This window comes from Condylura cristata, unplaced genomic scaffold (genome assembly GCF_000260355.1).
Source record: "Condylura cristata isolate star-nosed mole 26May11 unplaced genomic scaffold, ConCri1.0 scaffold00006, whole genome shotgun sequence".
Classification (NCBI taxonomy): domain Eukaryota; kingdom Metazoa; phylum Chordata; class Mammalia; order Eulipotyphla; family Talpidae; genus Condylura; species Condylura cristata.
In genome coordinates, this window is record NW_004567107.1 from 16,415,982 (window position 1) to 16,437,506 (window position 21,525).

Sequence of the window (21,525 nt, forward strand, 5' to 3'; positions counted from 1 at the left end):
GGGAGCAGTGGGCGAGTCAGGAGAGGTCTGCCACGCCATGTGGTCACCTCCGGGGCAGGCGGGAATCAAACTCATGCGGAAGTGGCTTTAGCTTCTCAGTGTTGTGCTTCAACCCGCTGTGCCACCAGGGAGGGCCCCGAATCTAAAGCAATCTAAGGGGGAGTGATGGTAACATACCCAACATATCTGGAATTGAGCTTTGTAGACGGAATATAGAGGTACTTGCAGATAGATAAGCTTTGAGGAAAAAGCATGCCAGCACAGGTATCAGCCCATCTCAAGATGCAAAACCATAGTCCAGAGAAAACTCCCATGAGTGTGCAGGTCACTCCAGCAAAATGCGTATTCTTTCATACCAACTGGGGCTGGTCATGAAACCCTGTGCAGATGTCATAACATAGTGGTTACAAATGTGGCCCATTTACCTAGCCTAAACTTAAATAAAAAGGAACTCATGATTGTTGAGAACAGTATCCGATACGATCCAGGTAAAGCATAGAATAGTGCTGAGGGAGTAACAGGATCACGAAGATTACGATGATGATGATGATGACAATGAAGAAGATGACATGCAGGCGAGGCAAATATGAGAGCGTCTAGGCTCTTCAATAGGAAGCACAGGGAGAGAGCAACCCCGAAGCAGAAAGATAATCTCTGTTGAGAATGTTAAAAGACAAGGCTAAAAGACAAGGCATCAATCTTGAGTTTCTAATTGCCTCTGGAATGTTTTATTTTGTAGAGGTTCTGCTGGAAGCTTTGTTCCTCACTGTGGATCCTTACATGAGGTATTGTTTTACTTCCTAAAAATTGAGTGTTTTTCCATTGAGCATTGGACCCTATTTTGAAATAGTTCACCTAAAGTACCCAACTCTATTGAAACACTCATCCCCATTTCTCCCATTATAGTCACTGTGACAGTGTTGATCGATGTTCATCTTTTGCAGGCCGAAATCTGAGGCACTTGTGAGGGGTACCCTGGCCCCTTCATTTTACCTCCCTTTTTAAGGGACACAATTTGCCTGTCATTGCTCATGAGAATTGCTTGTAGCAATTTAAAAGAAAAAAGAATTCAAACTCTAGTTTTCCCAATTGACTGATGGCAATTATTTGGTAGAAGGAGCTAAGACCCAAATGCAATTTTCTTGTCTTTTATTTAACTGTATTGCTTTAGTGTGGCTAATTTGCAGTTGACTCAAATAAATGCCCTCACATTTCTGGGTTTCAGTTCTTTACACATTGCCTTCATGGCTTTCCATTTGGCAGTGGAACTCAAGATAATTTTTCCCAGATGCTCTTATATTTAAAAATGGATTTTTTTTTTTCCAGAGTGGCAGCCAAAAGATTGAAGGAGGGTGACATGATGATGGGGCAACAAGTGTCCAGGTAGTTGCTTCTGCTTGTTGCAGTGTTTGGGAATGATGCTGGACCCTGCCTCTGCCCGGCGACTCGCAGTTTCACTGTTTGAGTCTGGTGGTATTTTTGGATATCAGCCTCCTATTTGAATAACTGGGAGGGAGGAGGGAAGGAAGGCTATGAAATTAATCATTTCAGCTTCACTTTTTGAGCGTTATGTTTAATGACTAAAAAATAAAAGTGTTCAGCCAGTATATGATCATTGTAAAAATGTAAATAAAATAAAAATGTACATCTTGGAAACTAAAAGTTTCCTCTTCCTCTGAACCTTAAAGGTGACAGATGTTGGAGTGTAAGGGGGAAATATATATATATATATATGTAATAATCCAGAAAGAAAATGGTTTCACTCATATCAGGGGTGTAAAGAATCGGAGGGGGGGGAATATATATATATATATGTAATAATTATAATAAAGGGAAAAAGAATATCAACTAGCAACTATAAACCAGAGACATTCTTGGTTTATAGGAGAGGGGAACAAGATCAAAACCAGTGTGGGAAGAGCATATGGGACTGTGGTGATGGCACATGGGTGAAGTAGTGGTGGGAAGTCCACAGGGATTACAACTGAGATGAAACATGTACAAAATAAAAAATGATGTAAAAATATATATATTAAAAATTTAAGAAAAGAAATTCACAATGAAAGGCAAAAAAACAAACAAAAACAAAAACTAGGACTTCAAGCAGTACTGTTTTTCCTGTCATGTAGTTTACTTTTTATATGCTGCATCTTGTCATTAATATATTTTCCTACATATTAAAATGTATTTTTGAAAATAAAAAAACAAAAACTATTTTGTTTTAATTAACAAAAAGGGACTGCTGTTGATGTGTTGTTATTGCAGAAATTGTTCAGTAACTGTACTAATATTTATGCTTCTCTACATGGAATGAAATACCCTTCAGCAAATTGCTTTTTATCACTTAAAATTTATGGATAGTTTTTGTTGATAGTACCGCCCTTTTATGACTACAAATTACTCCTGTAAATTACTCCATTGTTATCAGCCATTTCACTAATCTACTCCTGACTGCAATTGTTTTCAGTTTTTTCTACCACAAATAGTGCTATGCATCTGTGTGTATGTTCTTTGGCCACCTGCATGAATTTGGCAACATGGAGCAAGAGTTACCAGTCTTTTCATACTAGAACATTGCCTAAGGAAGTTGTAAATTAATATTTATGACTATTAATTAAAGTATGATTTACATAAGGAAAAAAAATCCCCCGAATGTCTAATAATGAGAGGATATTTAAACTTACTGCAATTTTTGAGGGACTCTTATGAACATGTAAAAATAGACCAGTCAGTGTATACTGAACACACAGCCTTCCAACTCCCGTGAAAGGGAAAGAGGTTTCACATCTTTTTTTTCAAATTAAACTTTTAATTTTCTTTAATTTTCATTAAAATTATTTTTCTTTAATTTTATTTTTACACAATATTTGACTCTCCACTCCCAGGTAGTCCTCATACATCTCCCACTACCGCTTCACCGGAAGTATCACCACAGTCCCTTGTGTTCTTCCCTGCTCTATTTTGACCCCTGCTTTATGCCTCAAATCTGTAGTTTGCCTGCAAGTTTTGTCTTATTTATTTTTTACTTATTTGGTTTCCCTATAATCAAGGGCCTATAATTAATTTCACATGTCTTAATGTACTCTTATCTTTCAGAGTTGTGGAAAGCAAAAACTCAGCTTTACCAACGGGAACAATTGTCATAGCTTTTTCAGGCTGGACAACGCACTCCATTTCTAATGGGAAGGGGCTGCAACAGCTGCCCGCAGAGTGGCCAGACAAGTTACCACTCTCCTTGGCTCTGGGAACAGTGGGCATGACAGGGTGAGTCTCGCAGGTATATTTCATTTGTTTGAAAGCTTGACACTCTGGTTTTCCAACAAGACTTGTCTAGAACTTGGCCAGCAAGACTTGAGGCAATATAAGCTCAGGGACTGATCAGAAGAGATGGCAGGATTAACAAGAAAGGTAAGGGAGAGGTAGCCTGAGGACTGATGGAAAGATAACTGATCTGAGGTCCTCAGGTACAAAGAGAAAACAAACAATGAGAAGCTGGATGGGCGGGGATCCTTCTGGTGCCAGGCAATGATAACACAATGGAACCACTTCCTCCTGTCCTTGGGAGGGTCCTGGTTTCACTCTTCACTCATCTCTGCCTCTGTTTCAGAGTTTAAAGTGGCAAAGAGTTCAATCTGTGTTGGCCTTCTATAGTTTCTTACATTTTCCCTACATACACCTGCGTTTCCTGAGGTGTAAGGAGACCTGAAGTTTAATGAATTCAGCTATATAGCAAGTACTGTTGTACATTTACTCAACATGGCCCAGGTCTAAAGTGGTCAAGTGTCTCTTGGCCTTACCTCTCAGGAAGAGTTCTGGTCACTTCATCCCATGTCTGTGCTCCAGAGGCCAGGTGCTCCTTTGGCCTCAAGTTTCCTTTTATGCCCTAGAGAAGCAAGGTCCATTGGATGCCTCTTGGTGTCTCCAAAGCTTTCCTAGTCTAGGATTCATTTCTCTATGTTGTCACCTTTTCCTTCTTTCCATTCTTTTTCCTTCCTTTCACCTTCTTTCTTCCGATCTGACCACCTTTTTATTCTTTTGCACATTTTGAAGGATTTTAAAAGAATGAATGAAAATACATATTCCCCATCTGATCACCTGCTAACAAAAACTGGTCCTACACGCCCCAAGGTCATATTCCACTCAGAATTTGAACTCAGAATTGCTACAACCTAGAGGAGAGTTATAGTGAACTTAGAGAATGCTTAACGCTGCCTTACATTCAAGTAGTGGGCACCAAGCAAAATGACAGAATTTCCTGGTCTTTCCTGACTGCTCTGTATCTCCCATTCCTGAGAGCTCTTCCTTCCACCTTGTTTTCTCAGCCACCCTTCTTTCTCTCTTAACTGTGACCCAAATGGAGGAGCAGGGGTAAAGATAGACACAAGGAAACCTCAGTCTAAGTCTCCCATTGTTACAGGGCACCCCAATGTGAATTGGGTTGCCTGTCTGTGGGCTATCTGTTACAGGACAGTGTTTTGTCCCAACTTCTGTGACCGGCCGCAAGAAGGAAGGCGGGAGGCAGAAGGCTGAGCAAGCAGTTTATTGCTCCAGACAGCAGCTGAGACGGAGCCCCTAGAGTGGGGGCTCTTATATAGGTCCTAATAAGGGGGAAGGGTCTCTTATATAGGTCCTAAACTCAGATTTCAAAGGGGTGACTCATCGCTGTGTCCTTGATGTAAGGCCCAGTTCGTTATCACCTTCATCTAGTCCCATCCCGTTAATTAGATGCAAGGCCCAATTTATTATCACCTTATCACCTTTGGATGCAAGGCCTGATTTATTATTGCCCTTATCCAGTCCCTCAGTAAATCTCCGCATTTGGTCACTCCCAACAGACAGGGGGAGAGGGACACCCCTGAAGCCCCAAACTTGCCTGCTCTAAGTGGGTTCTGCCATCTTCCGCGTCAAGACAAAACTTTAATGAAAAGAGACTTTAATACAGTGAATATACAGTACAGAACACAAAGAATATTACTTCTAAATCAAACACCTGAAGTTACCTATCCCCTCATGGGCAAAAGTCCACCCAAAAGGGGTTGGCCCAAAGCAAGGCCTGAAAGCCGCCACAAGACTAAAGCACCTTCTGGCCGGGGCCCATGGAAAATGGTCAGAAATGGCCAGACAAATCTGGGAGGAAAAGAGCAAAATCAAAATCAGTATAAACACTGCCACAGTCACCTCCCTACAGGTATCTCACCCACATCTGCCTTAACCAGTCCAGGGTCAGGAAACAAGCAGTTTCTTCATCACATGCTTGCTGCTCCATGTGGCTTCCTCAGGTCCTTCTTGTTCTCCATCCAACTTCTCTTTTCTCTCCTTTTTCTCTGCTCAGCTCCACCCTCCTTTTGGGTGGGGCAGGGAACTTGGAACTTCCCCTTTTCCTAGGGACCACCCTGTTACACAATGTCTTGGAGAAAATTTTTTTGTAAAATAATAGGAGATTTTGACTTTTGAAACAGGATAATTTAAGAGGACAATTGATTCATTCATGGCCTATTCTAAGTCTGTAAGGAGTGTACATCAACCTTTTACCACTGAATCTGAGTGATTGCAGGGGAGGAGTTACAAGTCTCTTTCTAGCAACAGTTCTTTGAGAATTTCTGCCAGTAAGAGCCACTTAACAAAGGGAAGCCTTCCTCCTTCAGGAATGCTATCGATTTAGCTATTACCTACCAAAGAAGTTGAACTTTGAGTCATGGAGATATTCCAGAAAGCCAAACTGCACAGAGTTTAATTACCCTAAGGACATCTCATTGATTCCTTCAATGGCACATGTCTGTTTTCTCAGTTAAATTGGAAAGTTCATGAGTTTTGCTCTCCAACTTATTAATTTGCTCAAGTCTCCTTTAGCCCAAAGTGTACTTCTAATTTCCCCTCTAAGACTTCTCTGCTGTTGGCTTCCTTATCCTGTCTCTATTTTATTTTTACAAAGAAGTGGTGTTTGGAAAAGGATTTTTGGGTAGCTTAGGTTGATAGATCCAACAAAAAACTGATTTTAGAAATAGCTAGAAAGGAGATTGGGGAGGATACTGTTGTCACGGACAGATTCATACAGTCTGCTCCACTTTGGGGGTTGGCTAAATTGCTGAGAAGGACTTCAGGATATATGCAAATGAGGTATAGGGCTAGAAGCACATCTATCCACATGTTCTTATTTTTCTTCCCTCAGCCTAACAGCCTACTTTGGCCTACTTGACATCTGTGGTTTGAAGCGTGGAGAAACAGTGCTAGTTAATGCAGCAGCAGGAGCAGTGGGCTCTGTTGTGGGACAGATAGCTAAGATCAAGGTAAGCGTATTCCATAACAGCCATTCGCTTGACATCCGAACTGGGAATTCAGCGGTTGAACACAGCAGGCCACCCCTCATCTCAGGGAGTTGGGTCAGGTGAATTCTGTTTAGCAGTTGGAAACTGAGAATGATTGAGAAATGGGTCAGTGAGGAAAGTTGTGTGTCAAAGATGACTTGAACGTTGTTATTTTGCAACATGTCAGGTATCAAGTCATTCAGGTATGGCCTCTGTCTAGAGTTGTAGGCAGTAACTACTTTTTTTTTTAATATTTATTTATTTATTCATACAGAACTGGGGTAGAGGCCAGAGATGCGGAAGGTGAGAGGATTCACCAGAGACAGAGTGGGGAGCAGAACAGGCAGATCGATGAAGTACACTGCTGAGGGGAGCAGCGGGCTGGTCAGGAGAGGTCTGCCGCGCCATGTGGTCACCTCCGGGGCAGGCGGGGATCGAACTCATGAGGAAGTGGCTTTAGCTTCTTAGTGCTGTGCTTTGACCCACTGCGCCACCAGGGAGGACCGGCAGTAACTACTTTTATAGTTTTTATTGAAGATTTCCTATTACAGCTTAAACTTCCATCCTGGTTGCTCCGATGATAAGAGAAAGTTGAGATCAGCCAATCAAGAGTCATCGCCCACAAGGCTCCATTGCAAAGGCCACTGCAGTCAGTCCATAGTGGTGGGGCCATGACTTGGGTACTAGCTCCTGAGAAGTCCCCAGAAACATTGGGAGCACATTGCCTCTGCAGCTACCAGAAAGGGTATAAATGGTATGAAAATTCCAGAGCTGAGCCAAAACTACCGTCTAAAGGACCATCATACCATAGATAGCATGCACATCATTGCAAGGGAAGATTGGCCCACAAAAAAGATAATAAGAGAGTCAAATGAACAGGTTGTCAAGCTAGTAGGTTGAAATGAATTTGTAAACCAAATAGACTTAGAAGGAATCTATTGGATGGTCAGAAGCAAGTTGGGTTGAAGACTGATTCAGGGGCTAATTTCCCCTGTGGGGCCTACTCGCCCATTATGGCATCCATGAGGGTATTCTTGGAGAACCTGGCCATCTAGACTGGGAATACGATGTTGCTTCATGTTGGTGACTCTTAGATGGTTTGGTTTCCATTTTTCTCCCCACTTAGGGCTGCAAAGTTGTTGGATCAGCAGGGTCTGATGAAAAGGTTGCCTATCTTAAAAAAATTGGATTTGATGTTGCCTTCAACTACAAGACAGTAGGCTCTTTAGAAGAAACTTTGAAAAAAGCCTCTCCTGATGGTTATGAATGTTATTTTGATAATGTAAGTAACAAATGGACTTAATATCTGATTTACTACCAAAATCCTATAGAAGAGAATATACTTCTACAGTTTCCAAGATATATGACAAAAGTTCTTTGTCAGATACCGTACATTTTAATTATTCTTCATAGGTGTATTTTCTAATGTCGTTACAAACACAGCCTTTGTTCTCAGGGGAAGTATGTACATAAGTATGCTTATATCTTGCCTAGACTCACTTTTAAGTCCTAAAAGCAACTCTTCCTGGAGCTTCTATTTTATTTACTTTACAAAAGAGAAAGCAGGTTCACAGTTCTACGTGCTTGCTTGAGTTTGGCCCACTGACTAATCCTCCCAGAGCTGGGATTCCTAGCCCAGCTGGCTGACCACCGAGCAGGGTTTCTCTGACCCTCCTGTCTGCAGCCTCTCGTACTGTCCGTGTGAAAGTTGAAAAGAAAAGGTAGAACCATGTCTTGTTTGACCTCAGTTAGGAACTTTGCATTTCTTTCCTGCTCTGTGTGTGTTTGCACATGAACAGGGAAAGCTCTGAGTATTGATTTTGGGGATTACTGATAAATTTTAGCAAATAATCGAATTCACAAATACGAAATCTATTAATAATGGAGATAAACTATGCATGTTTTGTAAGTATTTTCTCTTATGAATTATCTTTCACTTTCTTGGTGATATCATTTGAAACAAAAATATTTAAATTTTGATGAAGTCCAATGTATCTTTTGTTACCTGGGATTTTGGCATCATATCTTGGGTTTTGCCTTATCTGAGGTCATGATGATTTATGTTTCTATTTCTCTTAAGAGTTCTATAATTTTAGCTCTTACACTTAGGTCCATTATGCACTTTATGTCAATTTATGGCATAAGAAAGGAGTGCAATTTCATTCTTTTCCAGGGATATCCAGCTATACTGCACCTTTTTCACCAATAAATAATTTTGGTGAAACTCGTTGAAAATGAATTGACTCTAAGTAGAAGGGTTTACTTTTGGACTTGAAGTTAACTCTCATGACCTATAATTTTGTTCTTGATTTTTTTTTTTTGAAAGGTGAAAGCTTTTACATTTTTTTTTTAAAGATTATTCGTACAGAACTGGGGTACAGGTCAGAGATGCAGAGGGTGAGAGGATTCACCAGAGAGAGAGTGGGGAGCAGAATGGGCAGATCGACAAAGTACACTGCGTAGGGGAGCAGCAGGCAGGTCAGGAGAGGTCTGCCTCGCCATGTGGATCACCTCCGGGGCAGGCGGGAATCGAACTGATGTGGAAGTGATTTAAGCTTCTTTGTGCTGTGCTTTAATCTGCTGCGCCACCAGGGAGGGCCTTGTTCTTGATTTTAATCCTCTAATTCCATCATTCTAAATTCTGTCTTGCTTAATAAAATTTTGCACTAAATTTTAAAATCAGAAAATGTGTGACCTCAAGCTTTATTCTTTATGTGTCTTTTGAGTATTTTTTCATACTTTAAGTTAGGGCAATAATCTACCTAAGAGAGATTACTAAAATATAAAATATAATGAATAAAAATTATTAGTTATGCAACTCAGATGGAAATGTCTAGTTTCTAATGTCTTTTTCCAAATGTAATTTTTCTTTACTATTATGCTAATTCCATTCATGTTGTTGCTGTTACTATAAGTATTATAAAGTGCTAACTGTGACTTAATGATTTTCCTGAATTTTCTGGTAGTTAGATTAATTTGTTTTCTGTCTGTTTAGGTAGGTGGAGAGTTTTCAAATGTTGTTATCCCCCAGATGAAAAAATTTGGAAGAATTGCTATATGCGGGGCCATCTCTACATATAACAGTACTCGGCCACTTCCCCCAGGTAATGAACTCATGCAAATGATCACAGATGTAGGAAGGCTGGGCAAGAAGAAGATTAAGAGTTAGGGTATCAGTTGGTGACTATTGAAATGGTTATAGCTTCTTGATAGTCTTTATGAAACAGTGTATCTATTGTATGAAACTGTATAACTTCATATACATGTTCTAAATCAGCTTCTATTTGATTTTGATATCGAGAAACAACACAAGCTGAAAAAACAGAAGGGATGTTTGTAGTTATGATAAGTTTTAGTTTCTTATGTTGTTTCTTTTGCAAAGTTGTAGAAAGACCGCTATGGCTTGGTTTGGAGACAGAACACCTTGGTCGGGCTGGTAAAATGTTAATGATGTTGTTGGAGATGTGGGGGATAGAGGTCGAGGATGAGTTGATGTGGCTAAAGGGGTACCAAAGGTCGTCTTGTCCTTCAGACACTCGTGGGCAGTGTTTCCTCCAACAGCTGGACATCCTGGCCTCCCCAGGATGACAGTGTCTGCTGTGGCCTGTTATGTCCTCCGTCCCCCACTGTAGCACTCTCTCATGCTGAGACAGTCCCCTCTCACCTCCAAACCCAGACAAGCCCAAAAGAACTATTAACTAGAAAACTACATTCATTCAATTCCAATCTTTTTCAGGATATTGTCCCAGCCTCTGATTTTACACATGGTTGAGACAACCAGAGACACAAATCAAAGTCAGGTCTTCTGAATTCATACAGAATTCTCTGCTACAGTGATTCTGTGCTGTTAGTGAGATTATAGATTTACCCTTGGGTCAGAAAAAAAAAAGAGAACAAAAAGGGAATCGTGCAGATGCTCGTCAGGATGTAGACACCATAAATGAATTAATCATGCACGGCTTTTATGGGGGATAACAACACTTGAGGCCAGAGAGGGACTCTTGTTTTGCATCTCCTCTGTGAACATCACAGAAGGAGATGGTTTTATGCCACAGAATGGCTACATTAAGCCATAATGCTGAAAGAACATGTTAAGTACCAGGCGTCTCAGGGCCATTGGTTTGAGTGGTGCAGGAACATTTTCTTATGTTACCCCCAGGACCTTGCTCTGTTCTGTTAAATAGCTTGGGATTGTGAATAGGCCTTGCTTCTGACACAGACATTCCCTGGCTGCCTTGTCTGTGCAACTTTGAGTGTGGGTTAGTGTCTTATCATTACTGTAGCAAATTATCACAAACTTGGTGGCTTAAAACACACAAATACTGTTTTACAGTTGTGTGTGCAGCAGTGTGAAATGGGTGAGCAGGCCTGCCTTCCGTGTCAAGGCTCAAAAGGAGAGTGTTTTCCTTGTTCTTTAGGGGGTGGCTTATCACAGCCCCCTTTCCACCATCTGCAAAGCCAGCAGCATGGAACCTTCAAATCCACCTATCACCTCCCTATGTTCCTCCCTCATCTGCTTTCAGCATCATATATTTTTCCTGACTCCGTTTTTCTCTTACAAGGGCCTTTGTGAGTATTCTGTTGAGCCCACCTATCTAGTACACATTATCTCCCCGTGGCAGGGTTTTTAACTTAATCATATTTGCAGAGGGCCTTTTGCCATCTAAGATAATGTATTCACAGGTTCTGAGAGTTAGGGGGTAGACATTTTGGGGGGCCATTATTGTGCCTACCATGGAGTACATGTTGATGGTGGGCGGGCCTGAGGATCCAGAAAGTGGGGAGGGAGTGGAAGGGGCAGCTCTGGAAGAGTAATGTGGCCACTTCCCTGGACCATGTACCCTCTTCTTCACAGGCCCACCCCCAGAGGTTGTTATCTACCAGGAACTCCGCATGGAAGGGTTTGTCGTCACCCGCTGGCAAGGAGAGGCCCGCCAGAAGGCTCTGAACGACTTGCGGACATGGGTCTGTGAGGTGAGGCACTCCAAACCACTCCCTGCGATTGTGCTTGCCTCTGTAGACTTTGTTTCCACTGCAAATAGAGACCCATCACCCCGCTCTCTATTTCCTAACAAGTTACTAGAAATGTCTGTACTCATAGCCTGCAGGTCTTCTCTTTACATTCTTTCTTAAGCTCACATCAGCTTTTGCACTGTTGTTATTCCATCAAAATTGCTTTTTCAAGGTCCCTGATGCATCTCACAGTGTGAACTCTAGCTGTCAGTTCTGAGCAGCCCTTGGGGCTGTGGCAGAAGTCTCATTCTTTTCTCGGCACACTTTCTTTTCTTGGCTTCCCTCAGCACTTACTTTTCCTCCCTGATGGGTGTTCCTCAGACTCCTCTCTAGCTTCTTTTCTTCTCTCAAGTTACTATAAAGTTTCCCAAGACATGGTAATTGGACTGAAGCATATCTTTTCTTCTCTAGCCACAGACTATCCCTGAATTAGTTCATTCAGGCTCATGGCTTTGAATACATGGGTGTGCTGACAGCTGCTGAGTCTCTCCTCTGAGCTCTAAGCTATTCGTCAGCTGCATCTGGATGTGTGACACACATCATTCAAAAATGAAGTATGCCCTGACCTTCCATGTCAAACCCATTCCATGACGGACCTCACGTTCTCAGCTATAGCAAGTCTATCTTTCTATTTGTTTGATCCAAGAACCTTAAAGTCATCTTTGAATCCTGTCTTTCTCTCAGATCCATGTCTTTCAAATCTGTCAGGAAATTCTAGAAGCTTAACCTTCCTGATACCTACAGAATCTGATCACTTGTCCCACCACCCCTGCTCCCACCCTGGCCACCATCTTGTTTTAGCTGGCATGTTGAGATAACCTGTCTCTGGTCTCCCACCTTTGTGTCCCCACAGACAATTCACAACACAGCAGTCAGGTTATCTTTTAAAGCATAAACCAGACGATGGCATTCTTTCTTTCTTTCTTTCTTTCTTTCTTTCTTTCTTTCTTTATGCATACAGAACTGGGGTACAGGCCAGAAGTGCATGGACAGTGAGAGGATTCACCAGACACAGAGTGGGGAGTAGAGTAGAATAGGCAGATGGATGAAGTACACTGCCGAGGGGAACAGGAGGCGAGACAGGAGACGACTGCTGTGCTGTGTGGGTCACCTCCCTGGTGGGGGAATGAACTTGTGCTGAAACAGCTGCAGCTAACTTCGTAGTGCTGTGTTTGAGTCTGTGTGTCACCAGGGAGAGCCCACATGATGTCATTCTTAAGCTTAAAAAGGTCCCCATTCTTCTAAGAGTAAGCCAAGTAAAGCACTTATAATAACATACAAGTCTGCATATGATAGAGTCTTGTTGACTCCTAATTTCACTTCTTCATAGTCAACCTCTCCACCCATTTTTCCATCTCTCTGTAGTTGCTTGGTTGATTCTTTCATCTCCTTAAGTCTTTGCTAAAAGTGCCTTCTGAATAAGTCAACTTTAAAATGACCCTATTTTAGGGGTCTCCCTGGTGGCACACGAGTTAAAGGCACAGCACTATCAAGCTATTGCCAGCCACTACAACATGAGTTCAATCCCTCGCCAGGGAGCTGACCCACATGGCGCAGCAGACTTCTTCTGTCTTGCCCACTGCTCCCCTCAACAGTATATTTCAGTAGATCTGTCTAATCTTCTCCGCACTCTGTCTCTGGTGAATCCTCTCAGAGGAGGGGTCCACCTCTGACCTCCACCCCAGTTCTTGTATGCATAAATAAATACATCTTTAAAATGACCCTCTTTTAAATTGCAGTCTTCCTTTTCTCTTGATCCTCCCTGTCTTGCTTTTATCCAGAGTAATGGTCACCTTTTCACATAATACATAATTCACTTGCTATGTTGCCCATCTGTCTGCCATGAGAATGTAGCCTCCTTGAAGGTAGCAGTCTTCATGCATTTTGTCTTCTGATGTTATCTCCAGTACCTATAATAGGACCTGGATCCGTGTAGGCATCAGATGAATACTGTTGGGCAAGTGGGCGTTAGTGGGGACAATATTTGTACCTGAGTCTTCTAAGTCCTGGACTGGAAAGAGCCTTCCTCCGTCAGCGCCTGTCCACCTGGAGGAGGCAGGCACCCCCTTTGTCCTGCTCCGTGATCATTTTCCCACCTCACACCATGTGTCGTTTTAGGCCGCGGAAATACGAATAACCAAGATGCGTTGTCTTAGTTTCAGAGAGAAAAAGTAGTGTCACACTTCCTAGTTCCTGGGTTTATGGTCATTTCCCAATTCAAAGAAACTGACCGCTCCTCTGGCAGCTACTGGAACTTGGCATTTTTCCCAGCCTAGCACTTGGAGTGTTCGCTTGGGCTCTTTCCAGGGAGCTGGGGAGAGCTGAATTATATATAAGTTCCCAATGTGCAGTTTCGTTGTCCCAGTTGGTGAAATCAAATCCAGCCTTTCTGTGATCACAGCTGACAAGAAGAAACCGCTGTCCTGGTATCCCCAGGGCTCCCTCCTAACAGTTTTAAGTAACTAGCAAGCTGGCCTAGCTTCTATCTCAACTATTTTTTCTCTGATTCCTCTTCCTTTTTAAAATAATTTTCTATTTTAGAGCAGTTTTAGAATACTGTAGATGCACAGAAAAATTACTGAATAGTACAGAGTTCCCCCTGTATTCTGTGCCATGATCTCCCACATCAATTTCATAGCTAGGGTTCACCCTCTCCTTTTAAACTTTACACTGGATTTATGCATCTGACCCTTTCCAGCATCTTTGCTTTCTAAGAGCAGACGAGCTGGGGCTTTCCAGCCAAAGGTTCAGATCCCAGTTTCCTTACTTCCTACTTCAGTGATCTCCAGCAGATGGTCCCTCCAGAAATCATAAAGGGTAATAAACCATCACTTTAGGAGAAATATATGGTATCAGGTCACTCAGGGCTTCACATAGCTCTTAAAAAAAAAATCAACAACTAGAACATGTGAATTAGTTTCACTTACTAGACTGTGCCTTGTAGAAGGAAAAATGAAAACTCTTCCTCGCTAAATGACTCTTTTCCTCCTACACAACTAATGTCTTTGAAAGGAAGGGGGAGGAGGGAAGAGGGAAGACTCAGCAGTGGTATTTACATTTCCTGAACCTTGTGTGTGTGGTGGTGGTGGGGGGGTCAGATAGAGCTAATGGTGCTACATCATTGGGTCATTGGGCAGCTGTGAAGGCTTTAAGGAGATCATGACCTAGAAGGATCCCTCTCTCCGACTACATCCACCGCTGCAGAAATGATTACCTTATTAAATACTCGCTTCATCTTACTCAAATGAATTGCTGAGCAAATGCATTTGCTTGTCACATTTCTCCTCTTGTTATACCGTCATCTGATGCTATTATTAAATTCTGTTGTTCTCTGCGATCTCTTACATACACCGTATATGTGGATCTTGCTGCAGATGACTACGACTTCTTGGAGGGCACTGTCTTCATCTTAGAAGTCCAAGTTTCCCATAATGTACTTGATATGTTTATTTCCAGGAGAAGAGTGCATCATTTAGCATAGGTAATGAATCTATGACAATTTTTGTTATTTTGATACAGGGTAAAATCCAGTACCATGAATACATCATTGAAGGATTTGAAAACATGCCAGCTGCATTTATGGGAATGCTTAAAGGAGATAATTTAGGGAAAACCATCGTGAAAGCATGAAGAAATATCACATGGAATCTAGAAACAACATTTGGATGATTTATTTCTTTTTAACCATTTATCAAAATGTTTACTGCTCTTACTATCGAAGAAATCATCATTGTAATGAGTTTGAAATATACTTAAGCTAGTGACACTATGAAAATTTCATGATAAATAATTAGTCCCCACATTGCCTACTACAGCTGCTTCTGGATTATGGTGGAGAATGATGGCTTTGGAGTTCAAAAGTTGATCACCTCTGTGACCTTAGACTTTTGACTTTTCACCTGCTAAGTGAGATAAGTAACATCTGCTTCACAGTACATGTTTATTCAAAATATCACACAATAGTTGGCATAGAGTAGGTACTCAGTGAGTGTCAGCAGTGAGTGTCCCTGCAGAAGCCCATGAATTTGGAATCAAAAGGTTACCATCCTTAGTGCTTGTGACCAGAGAAAAATAACCATTCCCAATGCCCAGAATCTCAGGCAGCCCTCGCTGGCCCTCTGCAGATAGAGCTAGTAACATCAGACCCAGCAAGCAATACAGCACTCACAACAGCGACCAAGAAGACAGCTCATGGAATATTTGCAAGTGTATAAAAATGTGCAGGATTTATATGAAGAAACCACTAAAACTTTACTAAGGAAGAGAGAAGAAGGCTTGAACAGTATTTCAGATTACTTTAAATCTGCCATGAAATTAGATTTCCTTGGATGTTGATAGCATCGTCCACAAGTAGACACAACAGCAGACTACGCACTGATCCAAGAATATGGCTTCTGCAGGCATGTGAAATTTTATGATTCAGGCATTCTGGGTTCGTTCTGTAAATGGACATACATCCCAGGCACAGAATCTTGTCTGTGAAATCTCCATAGTAAAGTGACAGTCAACATACACAGACATCCCGGATGAGGAGCAAGGCAGGAGAGCACCACTCAGAGCAAATCATCAGTCCTATAGGAGAAGGTAAACAAGAGGTCTGGAGTCCCTAGTTTTAAGATAGTAAAAAAAACTGCCTTCTTCTCCACTGGGAAATCACCCAAAACAGCACAGAGTATAAGAAATAAAAAATGCAAACTTCATTTTTAAAAAATGTAGAGGAACCTGCAGAATGATTATTTTTTGAATAGACAAGCACTAACAAGTGATGAAAAATTGACTATCAGTTGACTCATCCATAGCTGGTGAAGATGTAGCTGCTTTGAAAAGAGTTTGGCAATACCTCGAAGTATTAAACATAGAATCAGAATTTTACTCAACAGGTATATGTACACCTATACCTAACAGAACAGAAACACTCATATAACAACTTGTACACAGCTTTCACAGCATCATTCACAAGAACCAAAACAAGGAACAGGGCCTCTTTGGTGGCACAAGGGGTTAAGTCTCAGCACTGAAGCTATCAGAAGCCACTGCAGCAGGAGTTTGATCTCCTAGCCAGGGAGGTGACCCACATGGTGCAGCAGACCTCTCCAGCAGGCAACGCTGCTCCCCTCAGCAGTGTATCTCAGTAGATTTGCCTGTTTTGCTCCCCTCTCTGTCTCTGGTGAATTCCTCACCGTTCCCCTCCCGACCTCTGGACTATACCCCAGCTCCTGCATGCATGCATAAATAAGTCTTAAAAAAAAAAAAAAAAACTACCTAAATGCCAGTCACATGGCAAATGGACTAAGTATAGTCTATCCATACAATGGAATATTGTCATAAAAAGGCAAATTAGCAACTCAAAGAGATTCCTTGGAAATATGCACAAGAGCATTCAAGTCCTTCTTAGCTTGCACATACTTGCCAGTCCTCCAGGGCACTTGCTGATACATGCTGCAACATGAACACCTTGAACATATTAGGTAAGAGATACAGAAGATTGCACATTGTATAATTCCATTTATATGAAATGTCAAAAACAGGAAAATTTAGAGACAAAGTCGGTTTAGGACTGGGAACAGGGAAGAATAAATGATGACTGACAGATATGGAATTTGTTGTGGAGTAATAGAAGTGTTGCAATATATAGATAGTGATAGTTGCACAACTTTGAGTATACAACTATGAGTAGAGTGAATTGTATACTTTAAAGAGGAGCAGCATTATTCCCAAGGATCAAGGTATGACAAAAAATCCATGTCCATCAAGAGGTAAGTGGATTAAAAAAATTAGATAGCCAGCTAGATAGCTAGACAGACAGACAGGCTAGAAAGACAGATGATGAAACATCATTCAGCCTTTGAAAAGAATAGTCTATTTCTATCTTTATCCTTTTATCCTTCCAAGTATTGACAAACCTGGAAGGCACTATGCTAAGTAAAATATCTCAAATACTGTAGTATCATTTATTTATATGTGGAATTTTGAAAAGTTAGACTCAGGAACAGAGAAGAAAAGTGATTGAAGATGAAAGAAACTGGGAAGGATACCAACTTTTAGTTAAAAGAATAAGGTGTGAGGCTCTAATGTATAACAGGGTCATTATAATTAATAACTATTGTGTAAAAGTTAAATGCTTTCACAAAGAGTAAATATGTGGGATGGTAGATGTGTTAATTAACTTAATGGGGTTGTGACCCCATGATTTGTATGTTTATTAAATAATCACATGTACTTTAAATAAATGTGTCACTATTTTGTCAGTTGTACCTCAATGAAGCTGAGAAGTGAATTATATCTCAGTAAAGCTGTTATGAAAAATTAAGAGACAGGTAACCCCAAACAATAATCTGTGAAGACACATTGTTCAGAGGAATTTTACTGGCTTAGCACAGGAAAAGCCACGAGGCTCTTCTGAAAGGGTACTGATGAAATCCATACAGGGTTTAGGACAGGGAGGCATCAGGTACTCTGGAAAGAGGGAGAAATTGGGAGCTAAAAAGAGAGCTAGTGCTTGAAAATACATACAAAAAGCAGCTCAAGTCCAAGTTGCCACACCTACCTTGGCAGTGAGGGAATTATCCAGCTCTCTGTAACCCCCATAGAAAACTCTGGGTCTAATCTTTCACAAAATAGAACTTGAAAGGCTTTTTATTTGGGTACCCTGGCCCAATAGGAGGGTGGAAATTAAATGTCAGGCTGAAAACAGACCAAGTGGAAGTCTGTGTAAGGGGGTGAAGTGAACCTTCTGTGATGCCTGTAAATTAACTTCCTGCTCCCAGGTACTCAAGCTTCCAGAGACTTTGGACTTTGAGGTGGAAATACTGATTCAACCAGATTTTGGATCGCTTAGGGTGATAAAATATTTACTGTGTGTTGAAAGAAAGAATGGGTGTAGCGGTCAGAGGGACAAAACAGCCAGCAATCTGTGTACTTTCAGGAGGAGGAAAATGTGCTTGCCAAACTAATGTTGTAGTTGGGTCTGGAGTCACATGGCTGACTTCTAGCCAGTGGGAGGAGGAGTGATTTCTAGGCCAGAGGTTTCCAAACTTTCTTGTTTACCACATCCTTAGTAGTATAATCATCTTTTCTATAGAAAGCTAACCGGTTCATTTGCTACATAGTTAGCTTCAGACAATAATAGCAATAGTTGGTACCATGTTCAATAGTAATAGCTGTTTCTTTAAAATTTAAAATATCCTGGGAAATGCCTGCAAGTTCTCTAAGTGATCTGGGTCACCTTGGTGCCCAGGTGTGACCCATGGTCCCGGGCTATTTCCAAGACTGGGCTTGAAAACATATAATTGCTCCATCCTGGCTCTCCCGGCACCTGGGACCACGGAGACCACGTGTTCTAGGTGACAGTCACAAAATGTTGGAAAGCAACAAAATGTTCGCCAACTGACTGGAAATCAACTTCTGTTTAAACCTCTCTCGTTTGCTGGGGCTTCTGTGGCTGGCTGGCATTGCTTACTCCAACTCTGTACCGACCAACGTGAGTCACTGGAAGGGACTGAAAACTAGAAATATGGGGAGTGCCACATGTCAAGATTTAAAAAAGTGCAGCAGAGTAGCCATTTTTCCTTTAAACACAACTTTATTATCAATTTTTTAGAATGACAATTCACTTTACTGCATCACATAAGATGCTGTTAGAACGTTTGTACAGGAATGTGCATTATTTCTAGTGTAACAGATAAACACTTGGCCAGACTAGTCAATTATCAACCATCTGATTCAGTTCAGGTGGTTATTTTTCTATACACTGAAACAACATCACAATGTGTTTACTTGGATAGTTTTTGTGTGAATAGCACAAGTTAACGTGTTCCTATGCCCACAGCCCAGTGTCATACCTATGAAATCATAACAAGCTGAGATACTATTTTCATATTAAAATTACTTTCTAGATTAAAAAGTACAGAAAAATATTTAAATTTTAAATGAAGGCATATTGTCAAGGCAGAATTCAGTGCAATACAGAAGCTAGTGTTATGACCAGCACGGGAAAGAATAGGAGAAGGAAATCAGTGCATTTTCGATGATGAATAGCAACTGCAATTCGTTACAAGCACAGCCAAATGAAGAAGCTGCTTGCTGCATACAAAAGTGTTAACGTCAATACAGTACACAATACTTAAGACAATTCTTAGTATTTATGTCATTTTTCAACAGTGACCAAGTAAGTTTAATAGTCTTCTAAAAGTCAAAAAATCCATCAGATGAATCACATGAAATGAAATCTAAATTTCCAGCAACAAAAATACATTTCTATCAAAATCTGAGCTTGTTGTAATCATGGTCAGCTAGAACGACACAGTTTGAACTTTTGTACACACACAAACACACACACAAATAATTTTAGATTGAGATATAAGAAATTATTTTAATTCTGCTAACTTAGAAAATTATGTGAAAGACAAAAAGACATTTACAAAAATTGAAATTTTTAATTCTCTAAACAATTCTGATCATTGAAGGAGTTTCTAATAGTATCAAAGATCAGTTGATTAGAAATTTGAAAAATGTCAATTTTTTAGCTTTAGCTTTAGGTGAGTGATATAACTAGATATATTCAGTCTGAAAGGATAGCCAAATTTACAAAGAAATGTTTATTCATTGCCTAAAAGCTCAAATTCATGACAATTTTTTGACAACCTTATATCAAAGAATTTCAGCTCGATATAGAAAAATTAGTTTTTATCATAATGGAACCTAGATGTTAAGTCAAAAGGTCAGATAGCTTGACATAGTGAAACAAATAGTTTTCCTCATTGCTTTGTTCCATCATCTGATAAATACTGAAAATATTTTGGGTTCCATTTTCTGAAGCAGACTTCAAAAAAGTCAAGGATACAGATGTTAAAGTTCTTCATATATATGCAAACACAATAAAATAGTTACTGCCAGATTATGTAACTGTTGGAAGATATTTTTGTTTAACAGCCCTGTTCTTTACCAACATTGCTTGGATGAATTATAAAAGAATTTCACAAAGATTTTCTATATTAGCAATTCCAATTCAAGATTTTCTTGAAACAAAAAGAATACCATCAAATATTCAATAATTGAAGACACAGTGGCAGTGTGATTCGTGTTGTTCCCTAAAATCACAAAGTGAATTCGAAGTGCTCTGGAATGGGGAAAATTTGTAACCTACTTAGACAGTTGAATTAAAGCTGAAACATTTCATAACATAAAAGTGACTACACTTTTTTCTAGCATTAGTCAACACCTAAATTTTAAATGTAAGCAATAGCATTGTGTAAATTGTTGGCAAAAAAAAAAAAAGGCAAATGTGAAGAATGGTTTACTGAAATCAATAAATTTTAGTTTTGTTTCCATTTATGCAATTTATTTAAGCAAATAAAATTTGAAATGGATATGCTTTTACTTTCACACCAATAAATTCTTCCAGTAAAATGATAAAACTTTGTAAATATCAAAGGAAAATAATTTTTTGATACTTGACCTACTTACTTATTGGAAATTTTTAAGTATACATTCAAAGTATGTTTGAACTGTGTGAATCTATTTTTCAATTCTAAGTTTTAGAAATTTGAAATGAAAATTTAGTGTATGCAGTAAAGTGTGTTATAAGTATAAAATACACTGGATTTTGGAGACAGAGCAAAAATATAAAAATATAAATATAAAATGTCTCATCAATGTTTTACATTGATTAGATGTGGAAATAACTATGGATATACTGGGTGAAATAAAGTATACTACTAATCTCATCTGTTTTACTTTGTAAAAGTAGCTCCTAGAAACTGTGAAGTTCTATCCAGTTCATATTCTATTTCACTGAACTGAGACACCTTCCAAACCAAATTGTTCATAAATGTGATTAGTTAAAGTCTGAGGAAAGCCTCAAAATGTGAAAGATTGCAAATGGGTAAAAACAACTCCTGGGAAAGATAATGCAGGGAGTCGAACAGCACCAAAAGACAGTTAAGAATCCTCAGAGAAAGAAAATAGTTGATACACGAAGCAAGAAGCAAAAATAGAATACTATTAAAAAGAAACAAGGGGCCCTCCCTGGTGGCGCAGCGGGTTAAAGCACAGCACTGAGAAGCTAAAGCCACTTCCGCAAGAGTTCGATTCCCGCCTACCCCAGAGGTGACCACATGGCGTGGCAGACCTCTCCTGACCCGCCCGCTGCTCCCCTCAGCAGTGTACTTCATAGATCTGCGTGTTCTACTCCCCACTCTGTCTCTGG

General features: G+C 40.4%; 1 protein-coding gene across 3 annotated transcripts in view; it reads left to right on the forward strand.

The window, feature by feature from the left end:
• PTGR1 (prostaglandin reductase 1) overlaps positions 1 to 16,363 on the forward strand; it is an 18,636-nt gene extending 2,273 nt beyond the window's left edge. For all 3 annotated transcript variants that reach the window (XM_004677435.2, XM_012721135.1, XM_012721136.1), the window contains exons 3-10: positions 740 to 785; positions 1,327 to 1,383; positions 3,097 to 3,264; positions 6,170 to 6,287; positions 7,432 to 7,587; positions 9,301 to 9,409; positions 11,161 to 11,279; positions 14,838 to 16,363. In XM_004677435.2, coding sequence (XP_004677492.1) covers positions 740 to 785; positions 1,327 to 1,383; positions 3,097 to 3,264; positions 6,170 to 6,287; positions 7,432 to 7,587; positions 9,301 to 9,409; positions 11,161 to 11,279; positions 14,838 to 14,948 — 884 coding nt within the window. In that variant the 3' untranslated portion in view covers positions 14,949 to 16,363. The remainder of the gene's footprint in view (positions 1 to 739; positions 786 to 1,326; positions 1,384 to 3,096; positions 3,265 to 6,169; positions 6,288 to 7,431; positions 7,588 to 9,300; positions 9,410 to 11,160; positions 11,280 to 14,837) is intronic.
• The last annotated feature ends 5,162 nt before the right edge of the window (positions 16,364 to 21,525 follow it).